The sequence below is a fragment of the Bombina bombina genome, chromosome 3 (assembly GCF_027579735.1).
Source record: "Bombina bombina isolate aBomBom1 chromosome 3, aBomBom1.pri, whole genome shotgun sequence".
NCBI classification, from domain to species: domain Eukaryota; kingdom Metazoa; phylum Chordata; class Amphibia; order Anura; family Bombinatoridae; genus Bombina; species Bombina bombina.
The window spans coordinates 572,892,706-572,913,240 of NC_069501.1; the positions used below are offsets into that span (position 1 = coordinate 572,892,706).

Below are 20,535 nucleotides of genomic sequence, written 5' to 3' on the forward strand. Positions count from 1 at the left end.
ATCATTAGGAAAATATTAAAGGGGAGAAAAAAATTAGGATACACTGCCTCTGTAAAGTGTCCCTTTACCCAGTTAGCTTCAGTTGATAACACAAATCTTTTCTGCTATTATAAAGCTAAATAGTAATAAGTTTGTCAGAAAATAACTGATTAAGCTGATTAAGCCAGGACTAGAATCTGTGACAAAGTACGGCAGATAACAATTAACCAACAATTTTTGCAGCTGACACATAAATGGACATCAATATGGACATTTATTTCTTCTGCTGGTGATATTTTGGGGAGAAAAAGCGATTACGATTGATATAAAAAAAGACTTATGATTGGTGAGTGGCAAAATGTTGATGCTAGTAGGTAGTAAAAGAGAAGTTAAATTAAATTAAAATGCTATAAATGAAATGTCAGTGTAATAAAAGTTATATAGTTATAGCCAATGGGGTACAATAGAATTGCATTATCCACAGATGAACAATAAAAAGACAATTCAATAGCGCTTACTCTGAATTTCAAATTGAGTAGATTATTTTTCTGAGAAATGTCAAAGATTGCTTAATTTACATGCCCAGTATAACATATGGCAGCCATCAGCCAATTACAGACTCATATACGTATAAACTGGTAATATTTGCACATGCTCAGTAGGGTCTGGTGCCTCAGAAAGAAGACTGGGAACAAATAATAATGGAAGTCAATTGCATGTTCTGTCTAAATCATGGCAGTTTCCTTTTGACTTTAGTGTTACTTTTAACTTACCCATGGGTGTACCAATTCCATAGCCTTTCGAGTCTATGAGCCCCCCAATCTGTGTTAAGTTGCAGTTTCTCTGGCTTATATATTCAATGGCTGTTGATTCCATTAGAAGAGCATAGTCAGATGAAAGGACTCTTCGGATGCCTTCCTCGTTATCTTTAACAAGTGCTGAAGGCTTGCTGCTCATGAATGCCCACATCTTCTCAAAGGTTGAAATACGAGATTTCTATAAAGCAAACCAATTAAAAAAATCAAAGTTGTTTAAACAGCTCTTGATGTTTTCTTTAAAGCTTCTAAACACAGTGAATAATAAAAGTAACATACAAACCCTGTGCCTTTTTAGTCTAGAAATGTCAGAACCATAAACAAAATGGTAGGGAAAATAAGTGTTGTTTATTCTTTATTAGCTCAATATATATGTAAAATACATTTGAATTTACTTTAAGTCTGTATTGCACCTGATAGGAAGCAATTTCATAGGCTATATAAATAGTTTTCAAGCAGTTGTGACCTGAGTCATTTAGGAGCATTCCTTGGAGATCACATGCATCACATGTAGAGGTCCTAATCCTATAAGGCTGATGACTGTAGTTAGTTAGTTCGTGGTAGACCAAGAACATGCAGCATAACATGGCTAATTATTACACAAAGAAAAAAACAAATAAAGAATACTCAGTCCCACTATAAGAATAATGATACCAAACTGTCAAGCAGGTGAAAATTCCAGGATGATCAGCTGCCACGGTCAGCTCTTCAGAGAATGCCAGATATCTGGATGTTAGAAACAAAAAAGAAGGCGCGCCAATCGTATAGTAACTCAGGGTAAAATCCCACAGGTGATAAAAAACCCTTTTGTGCAGAATACTCACAGAGTAGCAGCACTTATTGCAAAGTACAAAATAGTGCAGTCTGGGACCTCAAGAGCTCCCCAGCTGACAGTGACTGGTATGAGCTAGCTGGGGAGCTCTTAAGGACCCAGACTGCACTTTTTTGTAATTTGCGATAAGTGCTGCTACTCTGTGAGTATTCTGCACAAAAGGGGTTTTTATCACCTGTGGGATTTTACCCTGAGTTACTATACCATTGGAGCGCCTTCTTTTTCTCTTTTTAATTATTACACAACCCTATGGAATCTGGTAGCTCTTCCAAAAAAATAATAGTAATGATGATAATAAGTAATAGATGACAATAATAACTTAGCAGCATACCCAATAAGCCGGCCTGGATATAGAGCATCTTGTACAAAATAAGCCTCCAAATTTTTGGTAAAAGAATCAGTGGAATTTTACATAACATGCATCTGATAAGTCACAAAGCGGATGTATTTTCATGTACAATAGGGCTTTGAAGTTTGCTATAGAGAATTCAAGGTTTGTGTACTTTGAGGATGGATACTGGGCTAACAAAGCCTAGTGACTGTGAGCATCAATAAAAGGGTGGGACAAAAGGGGGATTTTTTTTTTTAATTATATAAATATATATTTGTCTCCCTAAGGGTGATGGTGGGAAACCAGACATTCACTAGTTAATCAATGTGCCTAGAGAGCTATGGCTACATTTCACTGACAAGGCCCTCACAAAGCCGCCTGGGTTTGTCATGACTCTTCTTCAAAGAGGGATTGTTTGGTATATACCCCTTAGCGAGACACCCTGTTTACAGGGTAAGAAGTGGCTTTAGATCCTACCACCAGCATTCTTTAATAATATTGCCAGCCCAGAGAGCTTTAGTTCATCGGGCCCTTAGAACAATTGAAAATTAACATTCTATTACTCATCTCTCTTAATTCCTGACATTTCTTCTGCTGGCTTTGTTTACACAGCTTTTCTATAGCCAATACAATTTTCATTATAAAAAGGGATACCACAGGCAAAAGTAGTTATTTTAAATGCCGATATAAAGGCATAAGAGATATTTGTAAACAGTCTAAATTAAAGGGGAGAAAAATGTAGGGTACATTGTCCCTTTAAAGTGCCCCTTTAACCAGTAAGCTTAAGTTGGTTCCTGCTATTATAGAGCTAACTAGTAATAAGTTTGTCAGAAAATAACTGATTAAGCTGATCAAGCCAGGACTAGACTCTGTAAAAAAAAAATACTACAGTTAACAATTAACTAACAATTTCTGCAGCTGACAGATAGATGGACACCAATATGGACATTTATTTCTTCTGCTGGTAATATTTTGGGAAAAAATGATTACAATTGCTATAAAAAAAGACTTATGGTTGATGAGTAGCAAAATGTTGATGCTAGTAGGTAGTAAAAGAGAAATTAAATTAACATTTTATAAATTAAATGTCAGTGTAATAAACGTTATATAGTCATAGCCAGTGATGTACTGTAGAATTGTATTGTAGGAATTATATAAATATATGTTTCCCTAAGGGTGATGGCGACAAACCAGACATTGGGGCCTATTTATGAAAGGCCTGTCGGACATGATCCGACATTGTGGATCATGTCCGACAGACCTCGCTGAATACGGAGAGCAATACGCTCTCCCCATTCAGCATTGCACCAGCAGCTCTTGTGAACTGCTGGTGCAACACCACCCCCTGCAGATTTGCGGCCGCTAGCAGGGGGGTGTCAACCGACCCGATCGTATTCGATCGGGTTGAATTGCGGCGATGTCTGTCCGCCTCCTCAGAGCAAGCGGACAGGTTATGGAACAGCGGTCTTTAGACCACTGCTTCATTTGTGTAACTGGTGTTTCTGAACATGGATAGATAGGCCCCATTGACTAGTTGCTCAATGTGCCTATAGCAGACATCCCAAGTCTCCCTGAAGTTCAGGGAGTCTCTCTGATTCCAATAGCAGCTCCCTGATGTCAGCAAATGGAGTGCAATCTCCCTGAAACTACAAGTACCATGATCCAATGTGGCCCAAATCCGGAAAAGTGTTTCTTTAAGGAATGCCTTTAGTTGCTGGGACATTATAGAACCCTCAAAGCATGCATCAGTAACCAAAAAGCCCCCACTGATTCTAATAAAATAAAACACAAATACTACCTTATTTACTGCACGCAATAAACTTCGTATTCTAAAATATTTAAGCATTCAACAAGCGTACGATCACTGGAAAATAGTTTTTTTATATGTGGTTGTGCAATAAAGCTACTTTTTTGTAATGTGCCTTTAGTGGGAAGCTACTTTAATGATAAGTCTCTATCTTATTTAGGGTTTCAAGGTGTCCACTATATAACTAGGAGGGGGGGGGGGTGGCGGCGCAGTAGCGGGTGAAGCCACCTCCCTGAAATGAGATTTTGCAGGTTGGGATGTCTGCTATAGAGCTATGGCTACACTTCACTGACAAGGCCCACACAAAGCCGTCTGGGTTGTCATGACTCTTCTTCAAAGAGGGTTTGCATGGTATTTTTTGTGCTTTTTAGGCACGGTGATATACTGAAAATTACGTATAAACTCAGGCTGCTTCTGGGAAAAGAACTAGCCATAGGACAAGCTGGTGTCATAGATGGCGTTCCTTACATCAGTACACCTATCTAAGGCTGCCTGAATTACATAGTCAAGGAGATATGTCCTCTTGTATTTGGTGGTTTGGTGGAATGTGGAGACCACAAAGGGAGGGTGTAGAAGAGGTTTCTTATGTTGATTTGTTCACAGTCCTGGGAGGATTTAATTTACCATGGACAAAAGAAAGATCCACACTTAATAGAAAATGCTTTATAACCTTTTAAAGTAATAATATTTAAATAATCTTTACACTGGATATGTATAACTTTATGTTGGAAATGTATAACTGGAGAATCACTGAGCAAAATCATCTGATATTAACTAAACTTTAATTTAAATGAATAAAAAGATGTATGTTGAATAAGTCAGGGCTATTTTGGGAGGATATATTGTAAGCAGTAAACTCAATGCCGTCTCTAATTTAAAATAGGACTTCTGGGGTGTATAAATAAATATAAATTCAGATTCTTGCTAGCAGATATTCTATTTCCTTTAAAAAATGCCTGAGGGCTTCATTTCGTGATTTTTTTTTAATAAGCTCATGTTAATTTAGTCCCTGAAAGTATTCATCTGTTTATATCTGAAGACCATCTGGCTTAAGAAAAATGAACTATACTAATGTCTAATCCTATTTAATGGAGATTAGTTGAAGATGTTGTACACAGATTATAAACCGTTGTGAAGATACACTGAACTTTTTAAACATTATAGAGTAAGTTGTAGGTCTGCTTCAGGAAACTGATATCTTTTTTTAATAAAAGCATTAGAAAATTAAAGAGATATAAAAGTAAAAATTAAATGTCTATGGTTTATATAGACCACAAAATAAAACAAAAAACTTTAATGTACTTCTATTATCAAATGTACATTGTTTTTTTTGGTATCCTTTGTTGAAGAGTGTGTCTATGAAGGGTCAGGAACATGCATTTATCTTGAGAACTATATAGCTGCAGTGTTTGCAATATCATCTAACATTTCATATTCTGCTGCTACATAATGCTCAAGACGTTCACAATCCTTAGCCTACCTAGGTGTCTTTTTAATCACGGGCTACCAAGAGAACAAAAATAAATAAATACAAATAGAATTTTTTTTTAATAAACTACAGGGTTTAAATAATGAATATTTAATTTTGTCTTCTGTTTCTCTTAAAATTGAAATTACATTGTCAATAAGATAAGTATTTCTGTAAAATTAAAGGAACACTAAAACCATTTTTTTCTTTCTTAATTCAGATAGAGCATTACATTTTAAGCAACTTCCTAATTTACTCTGGCTATCTTTATTTGAAAAGCAGGAATCTAAGCTTAGAAGCCGGACAATTTTTGGTTCAGGCCCTGGATAGCGCTTGCTGATTGGTAGCTACATTTAGCCACCAATCAGCAAGCACTACCCAAGTGCGGAACCAGAAATGGTCCGATTCCTAAGCTTAGATTCCTGCTTTTCAAATAAAGATATCCAGAGAACAAATAAAAACCATATAGCAATAGAAAACTGACACACATTCTGCCCATCCTGACAATATGATAGTTGCATTTTGCAGTGGTGGGGCTCAAAACTGATTACAATAGGTCCCTATGAAAGTTATGACTGAGCAATCTCATAACTCCAGTACTGTTAGTAACAATCATGACAGTACGAGTGTGACAATCAAATATGAAAATTACAATTAAAAGCACACCATTTGTAGATGTCAGGGACCTGAAGTGGCTATAGAAGTATGCCTATCATGCCAAGAAATATGGCATTCATATGATTTATGAATGTTGAGGGTTAATTTTGATGACAATAGGTTACTGTCACACATGCAAGTGAGTATTTTCCTTGCAGAGTGAACAAAGGGAGTACATGAATAGAGATATCCTGTAACCTTAAGAGATGTGAATGGGCTATTGTATGTTTAAGTTTCAGGAGACCTCTCAGTTACTATTCTAAAAACAAATATTTAACGCACAAAAAGTATTCTTCTGGAGCTTTTCAGTTGAAAGCTTATTTACGGCAGCAGGGTTTTAGCAAACAACACAATATAGAAAAGTGATTACTCGAGAAACTCGGTGACCAATTCGGTAAGCCAAAAGCCTTTACAGGAGCAAATTGTTGATAGATTGTGATCAAGACCATAGTTATATGCAAACAATGCAATGACAAAATGCTCTAACATATTTGGTCATTTTCTTTTTGCACTTGTATATCCCTTTAAGTTGCTTGTACGTTAACCACTTCACTGCCATGGATTTTAAAACATTGTTCCACCACTGGAGGCCAGACAGTTTTTTTTAATACTTTGCTATGTATTTGATTATATCTTAATATGATGCAATAAATATGACAAAGTAAAAAATGTGCTTTCCCCCTTATTATACAATTTAGTTTAATAATAGGTATTCTTAATAAAAAGAGGGTATTGACATAAAATACTGACTGTGAAATTTGATATTCTCTACATGCTAAACACCTGAGGGCCTATTTAACAAAGGTCTGTCTGACCTGATTCGACAGTGCGGATCAGGTCCGACAGACCTCGCTGAATGCAGAGAGCAATACGCTCTCTGTATTCAGCATTGCACCAGCAGTTCTTGTGAGCTGCTGGTGCAACGCCACCCCCTGCAGATTTGCAGCCAATCGGCCACCAGCAGGGGGGTGTCAACCAACCCGATCGTACTCGATCGGGTTGAATTGCGGCGATGTCTGTCCGCCTGCTCAGAGCAGGCCGACAGGTTATGGAGCAGCAGTCTTTAGAGCGCTGCTTCATAACTGGTGTTTCTGGTGAGCCTGCATTCTTGCCAGAAACACAGGCCCTCAAGCTCCATCCAGAGCTTGATAAATGGGCCCCATAGGGCCAGATTACAAGTGTCGAGCTAATGTTAACATGGGATGCAATAAGCAATATTGTGCCCTTGCTAACACACATTTTACAAGTTAAAAGCAAACGGTTGAGTTCAAGAGCAAATAAGTATTAGAGCACCTGAAGACTATGGAGTAGATTTATTAAGAGGCAAGCGGACATGATTCGCTGTAGCGAATAATGTCCGCTCAAGCTTGCTAAATGCCGACAGCATACGCTGTCGGTATTTAACATTGCACAAGCATTTCTGGTGAAATGCTTGTGCAATGCCGCCCCCTGTTCAGTGGCGGCCAATCGGCCTCTAGCAGGGGACGTCAATCATTCTGATCTTTCTTAGCTTCTGTTTCAGGCGGAACTGAAACGATGGGGCTCCGAAGCAGCATCCGCCGCTTAATAAAGGGACCCCCTAGTGTAAAGTTTAAGGGTTAAAAAAAAAGTTGCACAAAATGCATCACAAACACATTAAACTGGACTATTACACACATACAGTATTCGTATACACCTGATAAAAACATTTTTTAAAAACATATTAATAAAGTGTTTTAAAGGGTTAAAAGGGATATAGTATATGACAACGTTTTTAACTGGGGAGTGGCTATTATGGGACCGGTTCTAGAAAACTCGTCTCTCATGTTTTAACCTGCTTGCTCTGCAGTTGTTTAACAATATCTTTATTGATCTGTTGAATGGGTATTATACTCTAACCTGTATGGGTGACTGTACTGTAAGTATAGGTAAAGGTAAACCTTTATTAGCTCCCGCAACAGAAGGAGCTTATGTGAGAAGGATACTATATTATCTTACCGACTACTCTATGTGTGACTGTGAATAGGCACAGGTAAAGGTCATCTTTAAGATAGCTCCCGCTATAGAAGAAGATTAGTTGAGAAGGGATCTTACATTGTTTGCTTGTTATACACTGTCAGTTTGACTGATTATACTGTTCCGTAAAGCGTGTTAGTGAAATAATGGTTATCAATGCATAAGCATTACGCTAAAACTTAATTTAATACCATTGCAACACTAATGCAGGAACTCCAATTGTCTCCCCACTGAAGCACAAGTGAGATTCATCCCTTCCTAGATCAAATTTTTGCCTTCCATATAAGTGCACTATTATACAGCACATTCCCAGTCACTCAATATTAATATAATTTTGAATCACATTGAACGATAATAACCACACAACTTATTGAATATTGACCATACTTTGCAGAGTTCAAGTGTGAATGTGTAGCGATTCTATTAATAAAATATAAGTAATGAAAGGTTATTTTGTAACTATTTCGCTATTTACTGTTATATAAAATACTTTTACAATACAGGTGGCCCTGGGTTTATGCCGGTTCAAATTGTGCCGTTTCAGAATAAAAACTTTTTTTTCAATCATGTGACTGCTATTGAAAAGCATTGGGAAGCAGTGCACTAATTTAAATAGCCAGTAGGTGGAGCTGTCCACTTGTGTTGCCTCAAAATAATATAAGCTTAGCAGACGGAAATTGATCTGTGTACACAAAGCAGACCAGACCTATCAAGCAACAAGATCTAGCAGCCACTTCCCTTTTATATTCCTGTCCAGCTACTTGAAGTGAGGGTGCCTAACTGCCTAATAATCACTGCAGATTGAAATGCATAGAATAGGTGCAGACCCAATATTATCTAACATGCTAACAATGCAGAGAACTGTTTGCAGAAAAATGCAAGTAAAAAATATTTTTGTTCATTAAACTTAGTTTGATGATGATACAGTCTGTTGTGTAATTATTTTATTAGGTGATGTTTAGCAAATTTTTTTGTTCATTAAACTTAGATTGATGATGATACAATCTATATTATTAGGTTTATAATGCTGTTTAGCATTTCAAAGCTTTAAAAATAATGTATTAGATGTTACTTATGACAATTTTGAGGGGCCTGGAACCTAACTCCCTCACTTCCCATTGACTTTCATTATAAACTGGGTTTCAATTTACAGCGGTTTTGATTTACAACCATTCCTTCTGGAACCTAACCCCGGCATAAACTGAGGGCTACCTGTAGATAAGTTCTGAAGGGACAGCACTATTTTCTTTGTTGCTAATCTTGCAACTTATTTTCAAGTAAGTGAAGAACACTCTTCAGGAGGTAGGCATATCATTATCCAAGTCTACCATAAAGACAATACTTCACGAGAGCAAATACAGAGGGTTCTCCACAAGGTGCAAACCATTCATAAGCCTCAAGAATAGAAAGGCAGATTAGACGTTGCCAAAAAATGTCTAAAAAGCCAGCCCAGTTCTGGAACAGCATTCTTTGGACATATGAAACTAAGATCAACCTGTAGCAGTATGATGAGAAGAAAAAAGTATGGAAAAGGCTTGGAACTTCTCATGATCCATAAGCATAACTCATCATCTGTAAAACACAGTGGAGGAAGTGTGATGGCATGGGCATTCATGGCTTCAAATGGCACTAGGTCACTAGTATTTATTGAGGATTTGACAGAAGATAGAAGCAACCAGATTCATTATGAATTATAAAGGGATATATTGTCTGCTCAGAATCAGCCAAATTCAGTGCTTCACTTTAGAGATGGACAATGACCCAAAACATACTGCAAAAGCAACAGAGTAGTTGTTTTAAGGCAAATAAGTGGAATATTCTGCATTGGCCAAGTCAATCACCTGATCTCAACCGGATCGAGCATGCATTTCACTTGCTGAAGACAAAACTTAAGGTAGAAAGACCCACAAACAAAAACAACTGAAGGCAGCTGCAGTAAAGCATCACAAAGGAGGAAACCCAGTGTTTGGTGATGTCCATGAGTCCACACTACAAGCAGTCATTGCCTGCAAAGAATTCTTGACAAAGTATTAAAAATTAACATTTTATTTATGTGTGTGTTTTAATGTGTTGAATTACATTTGAGCTCCAGAAATAAGGGGACTGTGTATGAAAATGGTTGCAATACTTACATTTTTCATATGATATTTTTGTTCAACCCCATTAATTAAAGATAAAAGTCTGCACCTCAATTGCATCTCAGTTGTTTCATTTCAAATCCATTGTGGTGGTGTACGGAGCCAGAATTATGAAAATTGTGTCAGTGTCCAATTATTTTTGGACCTAAGTGTATGTGTATGTGTGTTTATATGTGTAAATATGTATATACATATATACACATATATACATGTATATCTATATCTATATATATATATACACACACATACACTTTTGAGCCCTTTCCAGTTAAATACCTTGAAACACAAAACATAATTTTTATTAAATTTTAATATTCTTTAATGTGTTTCATTGTTTTTTTTTATTTTTAAATATATATTTCTATTTTTCTGTATACATCTATACCTGTATATATTCATATAGATATTTGATATATATATATATATATATATATATATATATATATATATATATATATATATATATATATATATATTTATTTATTTTTTGCAAAAATAAATTAAATAAAAACAAAATTTTCATGTTTGTGAAAAAAACTATGTAAAGTATTCATAACTACCTTCGGCTTTGGCACTGTTGGTCTAATGCAGTAATGGGTTAGCGATTTTTTTTTTTTTTAACAGCGCGCCCCATTGAAGTCTGTGGGTAAAAGTTAATGCGGTTGCAACATCCAAAGTCCTGAAGTTAGCGATTATCTGAATTTTGCTTGCGTGCTAACGTTTTAGTTTCAACTTGCCCATGTTAAAAGTTTACTTTTAGCTTAGATAGCACACAAAGTTAAAGTTAGCACCTACTTGTTCTTTATTTTGCTCACATAAAAATGACCTTGTGTTCATTCTTGACATTATTATTGAGTAAAAAGTAGTAAGGAGAAATTTAAAAAAACATTCAAGAATGCCTTATGTTTCTTGGGTAATGCATCTGCTTTCTCAATCCCATAGCTAGTACAGACTGTAACTATCATGCCATTAGGGCTGTTATGTGTCCAGTGTTTAACTGGACAGTCCAGTATTTTGGCAGGCTGTTCAGTAAATTCTTCACAAAAATACTGGGCACTTAAATGTCTAGTTTTTTAAAGTCTCTGAGTGTTAGATAAATGTAACAGGCACAAAGAAGTGAGGGACAGTTAAGGAGGTCAGTTCACTTAAGTTTATATATGTCACTGGCACCCAAAAAGGTAAAATTATTTATTTGTATGATACTGGCAGTCAAAGTGGTCAAACGATTGCTTTTTAATAAAAAGCATACATTGTAGGATCAAGAACAGGTGCTAAGGTAGAGCACTTGGGGAGCATTGTGTGAACCCCACCTACCATTGTGCTAAGTATTGATGTAAAGGACAGCTGGTAACCTTACATACCATAGGCTTGTTCATATTTTCATGACAAAACATAAAATCACCACCTTTTAGCTATCAGACCCAATTTTACCACCTAAAATATATATTGCCTAGATGAACACTCATTAAATAATAAAAACATATGTCATCCTTGTTTCAGATTCTCAGTAGATTTTCAAGCAAATAGTGGTAGGTAGAATGAAAAAGAAGGGTAACTTTGAATGTATTCTGAGGCATAAATATATAAAAAAATGTTTTTTTAGCCTGATGACACATCCCACAATTTTGAAGCATGTTAGAAGTTTTGCAAACAATAAACTTTTGAAAAACGAAAACTGATACGGCCTCTATGCTCTCTACGTGCATATGCCCACACACGATGCCACTCAAACATGGAGTTAGACATCTCAACCTCCATAGTCATGAGGAGGCCCCAGAACAGTGTTGAGATCATGACTGACCACTGACCTGTCCATATCACCTCCAGATGAAAACAGGTTTGAATGGAGACAAGATGGACCGTAGTCTTGCCCACCATGTGATGCACAGAACTAAGAATGGAAGTGAACAAAGGAGTAGTAGTCATTTTCTGCCCATTCCACCTCAGCAGAGGGGTCTCCTAATGGTGAATATTATCTAAGGTGAGCCAAGAAATACAGTTAAAGGGAAACTGATTTTTTTCTTCTTTCATGATTCAGATAGAGCATGCATTTTTTAAGCAACTTTCTAATGTACTTCAATTTTTCTTCATTTGTTTTTATCTTTATTTGAAAAAGCAGGAATTTAAGCTTACAAACCAGCCCATTTTTGGTTCAGCGTCCTTGATAGCGCTTGTTGATTGGTGGCTACATTTAGCCACCAATCATCAATCGCTACCCAGGTGCTGAATCAAAGATGGGTTTGAGTTGTAAATTTGATAATAGGAGTAAATAGAAAGTTGTTTAAAATTGCATGCTCTATCTGAATCATGAAAGAAAAAAATTTGGGTTCAGTATCCCTTTAAGTAAAACTAATCTTATACTAAGCTCAAGCAAAGAAAAAGTACTAGTTTGTATATTGCATTTAAATGTTGTATGTAATGACACTTTCTGTGACTGCATCAAATATGCAAATGACTGTTAAAAATATTTTTCAAGGTTGACAGGTTTGATATACTTCTAGGTAAACAAACTAAAAATGAATAATTCTTCAGCAAGAAGACAAAAACATGTACACTGAATCCTCCAAGAGACAGTAATAATGAGCCAGGAGCAGATATGAACAAGCTCTGTCATGTCATGTAACTAGGAGCTGCATAAAAAGGATATGAGGTGGCACGCAGACCCAGCTGCAAAGATTTCTGTGGTTAAGACAAATGCATTTAACTTTTGGGAAATGGAGAGTTAAATAAAAAGAATTGTAGGGACACACAGTGGCCCATGGTCTTTGGTTAATAGGAACTTTCTAAGGATTGCAGCAGCTGTGGTTTCAAAAGGTTCTCTCACTTTCAAATATTTCTTTTATAACATTTTAATATATATTTCTCATTGCCATATGATTTATTACGCAGTTTTAAATGATAAATACTAGAATTACTACTGTAATAAAAGATTTGTTGTTTTAGCCAAAAGCGATAACTCTTTCGAGTTGCTTGTTTCCATATAAATGTTCTCTCAGATTTTCCTCTTTCTTACTTTACCATTTAATGGTCTGGATTTAAATCTTCTTACACAACTTGTTAATTAATCTTGTTTTCATTATGAGTGTTATTAGAAATGTGTTTAAACTAGTTTACTTGCCACGTTCTGTATACAATAAATATGACACATCTAGTTTTCCTACATTCGAACTGGGCAAATGTAGGAAAAATGTCTGTATTGCAGAATATTATCTGGTCTTTACAGGATAAGAAAAAACAGGGAAGAACATCATGAAATAAAGACTAATTATTACTGATTACTTCTCTTTGTATATTTGTTTTCATAGTACTTACAAGCTCAATAGATAATATGGGGGGTAGTTATCAAGCCGTCTACTTTTCTTGCTTCGCCGGCCCAATACGCCCGCCTAAGCTCGCCTACCTTCGCCGCCGCGAACCTGAAAAAATACGCCTAAGTTATCAAATAAAGCTGTCAAAAAGCCGCGGGGCGATGAGCAGCGGACTGTGACAGTTATCACTCATCCGATCTCGCTGCCCTTCGGCTTTTTCCCAACTTTATTGCTAGCCTGTCACTAAGCACTCACACTAAACTACACTGTTCTACCCCCTATACCGGCGCCCCCGGAGCCTCCCGCAACTCAATAAAGTTACTAACCCCTAAACCGCCGCTCCTAGACCACGCCGCAACTCTTATAAATGTATTAACCCCTAAACCGCCGCTCCCGGACACCGCTACCACCTACAGTATACCTAGTAACCCCTATCCTGCCCCCCCTATACCGTCGCCCTCCATAATAAAATTATTAACCCCTATCCTGCTGATCCCGCACCTCTCCGCAACTAAATAAATAGTTTAACCCCTAAACCGCCGCTCCATGAACCCGCCGCAACCTATATTAAACCTATTAACCCCTATCCTGCCCCCCCTACACCGTCGCCACCTATAATACATTTATTAACCCATATCCTGCCCCCCACTATGCCGCCGCCACTGTAATAAAATGATTAACCCCTAAACCTAAGTCTAACCCTAACCCTAACGCCCCCCTAACTTAAATATTAATTAAATAAATCTAAATAAATTAACTCTTATTAACTAAATGAATCCTATTTAAAAATAAATACTTACCTTTAAAATAAACCCTAATATAGCTACAATATAAATAATAATTATATTCTAGCTATCTTAGGATTTATATTTATTTTACAGGTTCCTTTCAATTTATTTTAACCATGTACAATAACTATTAAATAGTTATTAACTATTTAATAGCTTACCTAGCTAAAATAAAGAGAAATGTACCTGTGAAATAAATCCTAACCTAAGTTACAATTACACCTAACACTACACTATACTTTAATAAATTATTCCTATTTAAAAATAAATACTTACCTGTAAAATAAACCCTAAGATAGCTACAATATAATTAATAATTATATTATAGCTATCTTAGGATTTATATTTATTTTACAGGTAACTTTGTATTTATTTTAGCTAGTTAGAATAGTTATTAAATAGTTATTAACTATTTAATAACTACCTAGCTAAAAGAAATACAAAATTACCTGTAAAATAAATCCTAACTTAAGTTACAATTAAACCTAATACTACACTATCATTAAATTAATTAAATAAACTACCTACAAATAACTACAATTAAATACAATTACATAAACTAACTAAAGTACAAAAAATAAAAAAATCTAAGTTACAAAAAATAAAAAAAAATAGGTAGTTTATTTAATTAATTTAATGATAGTGTAGTATTAGGTTTAATTGTAACTTAAGTTAGGATTTATTTTACAGGTAATTTTGTATTTCTTTTAGCTAGGTAGTTATTAAATAGTTAATAACTATTTAATAACTATTCTAACTAGCTAAAATAAATACAAAGTTACCTGTAAAATAAATATAAATCCTAAGATAGCTATAATATAATTATTATTTATATTGTAGCTATATTAGGGTTTATTTTAAAGGTAAGTATTTAGTTTTAAATAGGATTCATTTACTTAATAAGAGTTAATTTATTTAGATTTATTTAATTAATATTTAAGTTAGGGGGGCGTTAGGGTTAGGGTTAGACTTAGGTTTAGGGGTTAATAATTTTATGACAGTGGCGGCGGCGTAGTGGGGGGCAGGATAGGGGTTAATAAATTTATTATAGGTGGCGACGGTGTAGGGGGGGCAGATTAGGGGTTAATAAATTTATTATAGGTGGCGACGGTGTAGGGGGGGCAGGATAGGGGTTAATACATTTAATATAGGTTGCGGCGGGTTCAGGGAGCGGCGGTTTAGGGGTTAATACATTTATTATAGTTGCGGTGGGCTCCGGGAGCGGCGGTTTAGGGGTTAATATGTATAGAGTAGCTTGCGGTGGGCTCCGGGAGCGGCGGTTTAGGGGGTAATAACTTTATTTAGTTGCGGCGGTGTAGGGGGGGTCAGATTAGTGGTGTTTAGACTCGGGGTACATGTTAGGGTGTTAGGTGTAGACAGCTCCCATAGAAATCAATGGGATGTCTGTCAGCAGCGAACTTGTACTTTCGCTATGGTCAGACTCCAATTGATTCCTATGGGATCCGCCTCCAGGGGTGGCGGATTGAAAACCAGGTACGCTGGGCCGTAAAAGTGCCGAGCGTACCTGCTAGTTTTTTTATAGCTAGCAAAAGTAGTGAGAATGTGCCGCACTTGTGTGCGGAACATCTGGAGTGACGTAAGAATCGATCTGTGTCGGACTGAGTCCGGCGGATCGATGCTTACGTCACAAAATTCTACTTTTGCCGGTCTCGAGCCTTTGATAACTAAGGCGAATCAGCCTCGCCACAAATACGCTGCGGAATTCCATCGTATTTGAGGTTGACGGCTTGATAACTAGGCCCCTATGAGTGCAATTAGCTACTTTTTTTTACATCTTAACAATTGAGGGCAATACAAATCAAGCATCTTGCTGACCATATTATATTTATGAACATATTGCATAATTTTAAATGTTTGATTAGATCACTATTTTAAAGTTGTTTTTTAATAAAACCAGAGTTTTCTTTTTTTCTGTAAAAATATGAACTAGTCATGAACACGATTTTGTTCTGTTGCCTGGTTAAAAAAATAAAAATAAAACCCCACAAACATTTATACATTCAACGCCCAAAATGGACTCTCCTGACACCATGGTGTTTTCTATGGGTGGCAAAATCTGAAATCCTGAGAAAGTTAATATGCCAAGTGCAAAGTGTTAATGTAGCAAAACTCCAATTTAATGTAGTGACATACTGTACAGTGCATATTGCTCCTTCATATTCATAAATGCAGAGAATGCCCTTTTGTTTGAAAGTTGTTTCATTAATTTAACTAAACATTGTATATAAAAATGTAAAATGTTTACTGTTCCTTTTATGATAAATGCTTCACTAGGATGTCCTTTAAAGAGGCATTAAAATCATCTTTTTATAATACTTATTGGAGACCATGAAGGCTTTCCATCTTCCGAAAGAGTTTATATTAACTGTTCAGGCCTTGTACTCCTGCCCCTCGGCGAAAATAAGAGGAGTAGGTTTTCAGTCCAACGCCTAAGAAATAACGAACGGAACCAGACAGGGTTGCCCTCTTTCACCACTTTTATTTGCACTTGCCATAGAGCCCCTTGCACAGGCTATCAGATTAAAACCGGAAATCTCTGGCTACCATGTTAAAGACTCCCAACATAAAATTTCACTCTATGCGGATGTCATCGCTCTCCTTCTGACCTCCACATCCACTTCTCTTCCTGCAGTCTTCAAATTACTCACATATTTCAGCATTTTGAGTCGCTACAAATTAAACCTCACTAAAACTGAAGCCCTCTATATTAACTTTGCCACTAATGAACTATCTCAATTACAGAAAACATACAATTTTCATTAGTCAGCGCAATCCATCAAACTTTTAGGGATTCACATTGGCGCAGACATCTCACTGATCATATCAAAACATTTTTCAGACATACTCCCAGAATTTAGAAAACTTCTCAAGTCATGGGAATATAGAGAGGTATCTTGGACAGGAAGGATAGCTGCCATTAAAATCTCCCTCCTTCCCAAACTGACCTATTTATTCCAATGTATTCCATTTAACCTACCTAGACTGACCCTTAATAAACTACAAGGTATCATTACTACTTATATTTGGCGAGGTAAGAAACCTAGAGCCTCTAGACAGACCATTCAAAGAACGGTCGCTATAGGTGGCCTAGCTTCGCCAAACATAATCCTCTACTATAACGCGGCCCGCCTATTCCATTTAATGAGTTGGAGTAGTGCAGATCACTCTTCGCGCTGGTGCAAAGTTGAGGGATCATCCCTACCAACAGGCCTCAAACTAACTGACCTGCCATGGATACCCGCACACTATAGGAAGGACCTTGGGATCAATCACCCTATAATACTAGATATTCTACAGTTTTGGGATCAGATAAGACATACAAACGCGATTGCCCCTCATCCCTCATCTGCCCAGACAGTAGCAAGTTATATCCACTGCCTCCCTGACTCACATACTATGTTATGGCAAAAAACTAAAGCTATATCTCTGACTTCTATGAACATAAGAAATGGATGTCACACCCCAGACTATGTCTTAATCTCCAATTAGCACCTAACCTTAGATTTGAAGCTTTCCGCTTCTGCTCCCTCCTGAGATCTTGGGGATTCCCAAACAGAAACCTGAGAGATCCCATGCCTTGGGAGCAAAGATGGTCCCAAACACAAAGATGTAGAGGGCCCTCTCTTATCATTACAACCTATTTTTGGAACCACAAAGCTGCCACAAAATCCCACAGTATTGTGCTTGGGAGGGAGACCTGAATTTTACTGCTGATGCTGACTCTTAGTACCGGGAGATAACATTCGCCAAAAAAACACCTACACTGTGCTACCCTGTGGGAACTATATTATAAAATACTTGTTAGATGGCACCTAGTTCCCTCTATCCTACATAAGATCTTTGATAACCACTCCCCCACATGTGTTGGAGAGAATGTGATCAGATAGGCACCCCTTCCCACACGTGGTGGTATTGTCCTAAGATCAAATATCTCTGGACATGACTCCTTGCTATCTTTGATCAACTTAACATTAGAATTCCTTTCAGTCACAAAACATGTCTACTTCATCTAGATCTCCCAAAACAACCACAAGTGCATAAAACCCTCACAATTTACCTACTGGTGTCTACCAAGTTAGAAATAACCAGAGCAAAACTGATCCATAAAAAAGGAAATCGGCAGGTATAACTCCAGACCCGTGTTAAAGGTAAAATCAGTAGACTTTATTAAACCATCTATAAAAAGATGCAGACAGACATGGCCGGAGGAAGACAAACAGTCTGATGCGTTTCACGCTCCCTACAGGCGCTTACTCATAGACTACAGTCTATGCCTTAACCCTAACCTTTTATAGACAGAAGCAGCAACTATGTTAACCGCTTAATGCCCAAAAAGGTGGCAAATGGAGTTAAAAACATAATCCAAAATAGATAAAGAGTAATCATTACTTATACTAATATATTAATATGGACTTTATCAAACCAGTGTCTATGAAAAAATACATATTATTTTCATATAACGCTAAAAATAATGATATAGATATTCATAAGGGAAATACCAAAAGACAATCCAATCTGTCCCATCTTTCATCATGTACCAAAAATTTATAAAGATGCAAGGTGTCCTCTGGGTAGACCCATTGTGGCTGGTATTGGCTCATTATTTGAGCCATTAGCTGAGTGGCTGGATTACATTCTACAGCCAATAGCTAAGTCACAGTTGAGCTACCTACAGGACACCTCGCATCTATTGCTCTCTTTAGAACAAATTAAATGGCAATCTGACTATTCTTGGGGTGTTATTGATGTAACCTCTTTATATACCTCCATTCCCCAACATCTAGGAATTATGGCTGTAAGATATTTTATGCAGCAAGATTCCCTCTATGAATCGGCCAAAATTGAATATGTATGTGAAGTACTCAAATTTTTGTTATCACATTATTATTTTTTATTCAACAATGAATACTTTCTTCAAACATGCGGCACGGCGATGGGAGCAAAATTTGCCCCATCGTTTGCCAATATCTATGTGGCATGGTGGGAATAACTATATATTTACTCCCCTAGTAATTTCTGGTGTGAAAAAATTGCACTATAAGTGCGCTACATAGATGATTTGCTATTTATTTTTAAAACTCCTTTTGACGATGTTAGATTTCTGGACTTTCTGTCCTATTGTAATGAGAACGAATTTAATTTAAAATTTACAGGAGATTACAATAGAGATCAGGTTAATTACCTGGATCTTACTCTACAAATTGTTGAGAATGTCATTATCACGAAAACCTATAGAAAGCCTACGGCAGGCAACACAATTTTACCTGCACAATCTCAACATCCACAACATTTAGTTCAGTCCATACCCAAGTCACAATTTATAAGAATTAGATGTAATACTAAATCAGATAACATCTATGAACAGCAATCAATTGAACTTAGGGACAGACTTACTGAAAGAGGTTACAAATTTCACAAACTAGAAGAATCTAGAAACTCTGTTAGAAATTAAAATTTGCAACAAAAAATAAAAAGAATAGCAATTTCAATGAAGCGATTGTTATTTTCCACTCCTTTTAGTCAGCAATATGATGATATTGTCAAAATCTTGAAGAAACATCTACATTTGTTGCATGCTGATGAGATTCTTCAGCCGTACATCAAAAATTGCAAGTTTGTTTCAAAAAAAAATCGAAAACAATGGCACAAGTCTTGTCTCCAAGTCTAGTTAAAAACAACATTCAGCAATTTAATAATTCTACCACTTGGCTAAACAAAAAGGGCACTTACAAATGTGGTGTTAGAACTTGCTTAGCCTGTCCTAATATCATTCAAGAAGATCACTTTCAATGCCAACTAAATAAGAAAACATATAATATTGTTTTTATGCTAATTGTGGCTTTAAGTATGTAGTATATCTTCTTACATGTAACTTATGTTTTTTCCAATATGTTGGTAAAACTACACGCACAGTCAGAACACGATTTAATGAACATGTCAGATGTAAAAAAATTCAATAAGGATTCAGCTGTGGCAGACCACTTTAACAATTTTCACTTTACCAATATAGCAAATCTTTCACTACAAGTCATTGATATGGCCACTATCCCTTTAAGGGGTGGCAATAAGGATAAGATACTTGAGAGAAAAAAAGAGTTATATTGGATTCTAAAATTATGTACACGCTCTCCATTAGGCATGAATAGAGAATGTGATGTAAACTTTTTCATCGATAATTAACATCCTAATATCTGGTTTCTGGCTTTTGGTATTTCCCTTATGAATATCTGTATCATTATTTTTAACATTATATCAAAATAATATGTATTTTTTCATAGACACTGGTTTGATAAAGTCCATATTAATATATTAGTATAAGAAATGATTACACTGTATCTATTTTGGATAATGTTTTTAACTCCATTTGCCACCTTTTTGGGCATTAAGTGGTTAACA

General features: G+C 36.3%; 1 protein-coding gene across 1 annotated transcript in view; it reads right to left on the reverse strand.

The window, feature by feature from the left end:
* The window catches only part of GRIK3 (glutamate ionotropic receptor kainate type subunit 3), a 934,988-nt gene that overhangs the window by 14,411 nt on the left and 900,042 nt on the right, over positions 1 to 20,535 (reverse strand). Inside the window, exon 14 of the mRNA XM_053707131.1 lies at positions 753 to 975. Coding sequence (XP_053563106.1) covers positions 753 to 975 — 223 coding nt within the window. The remainder of the gene's footprint in view (positions 1 to 752; positions 976 to 20,535) is intronic.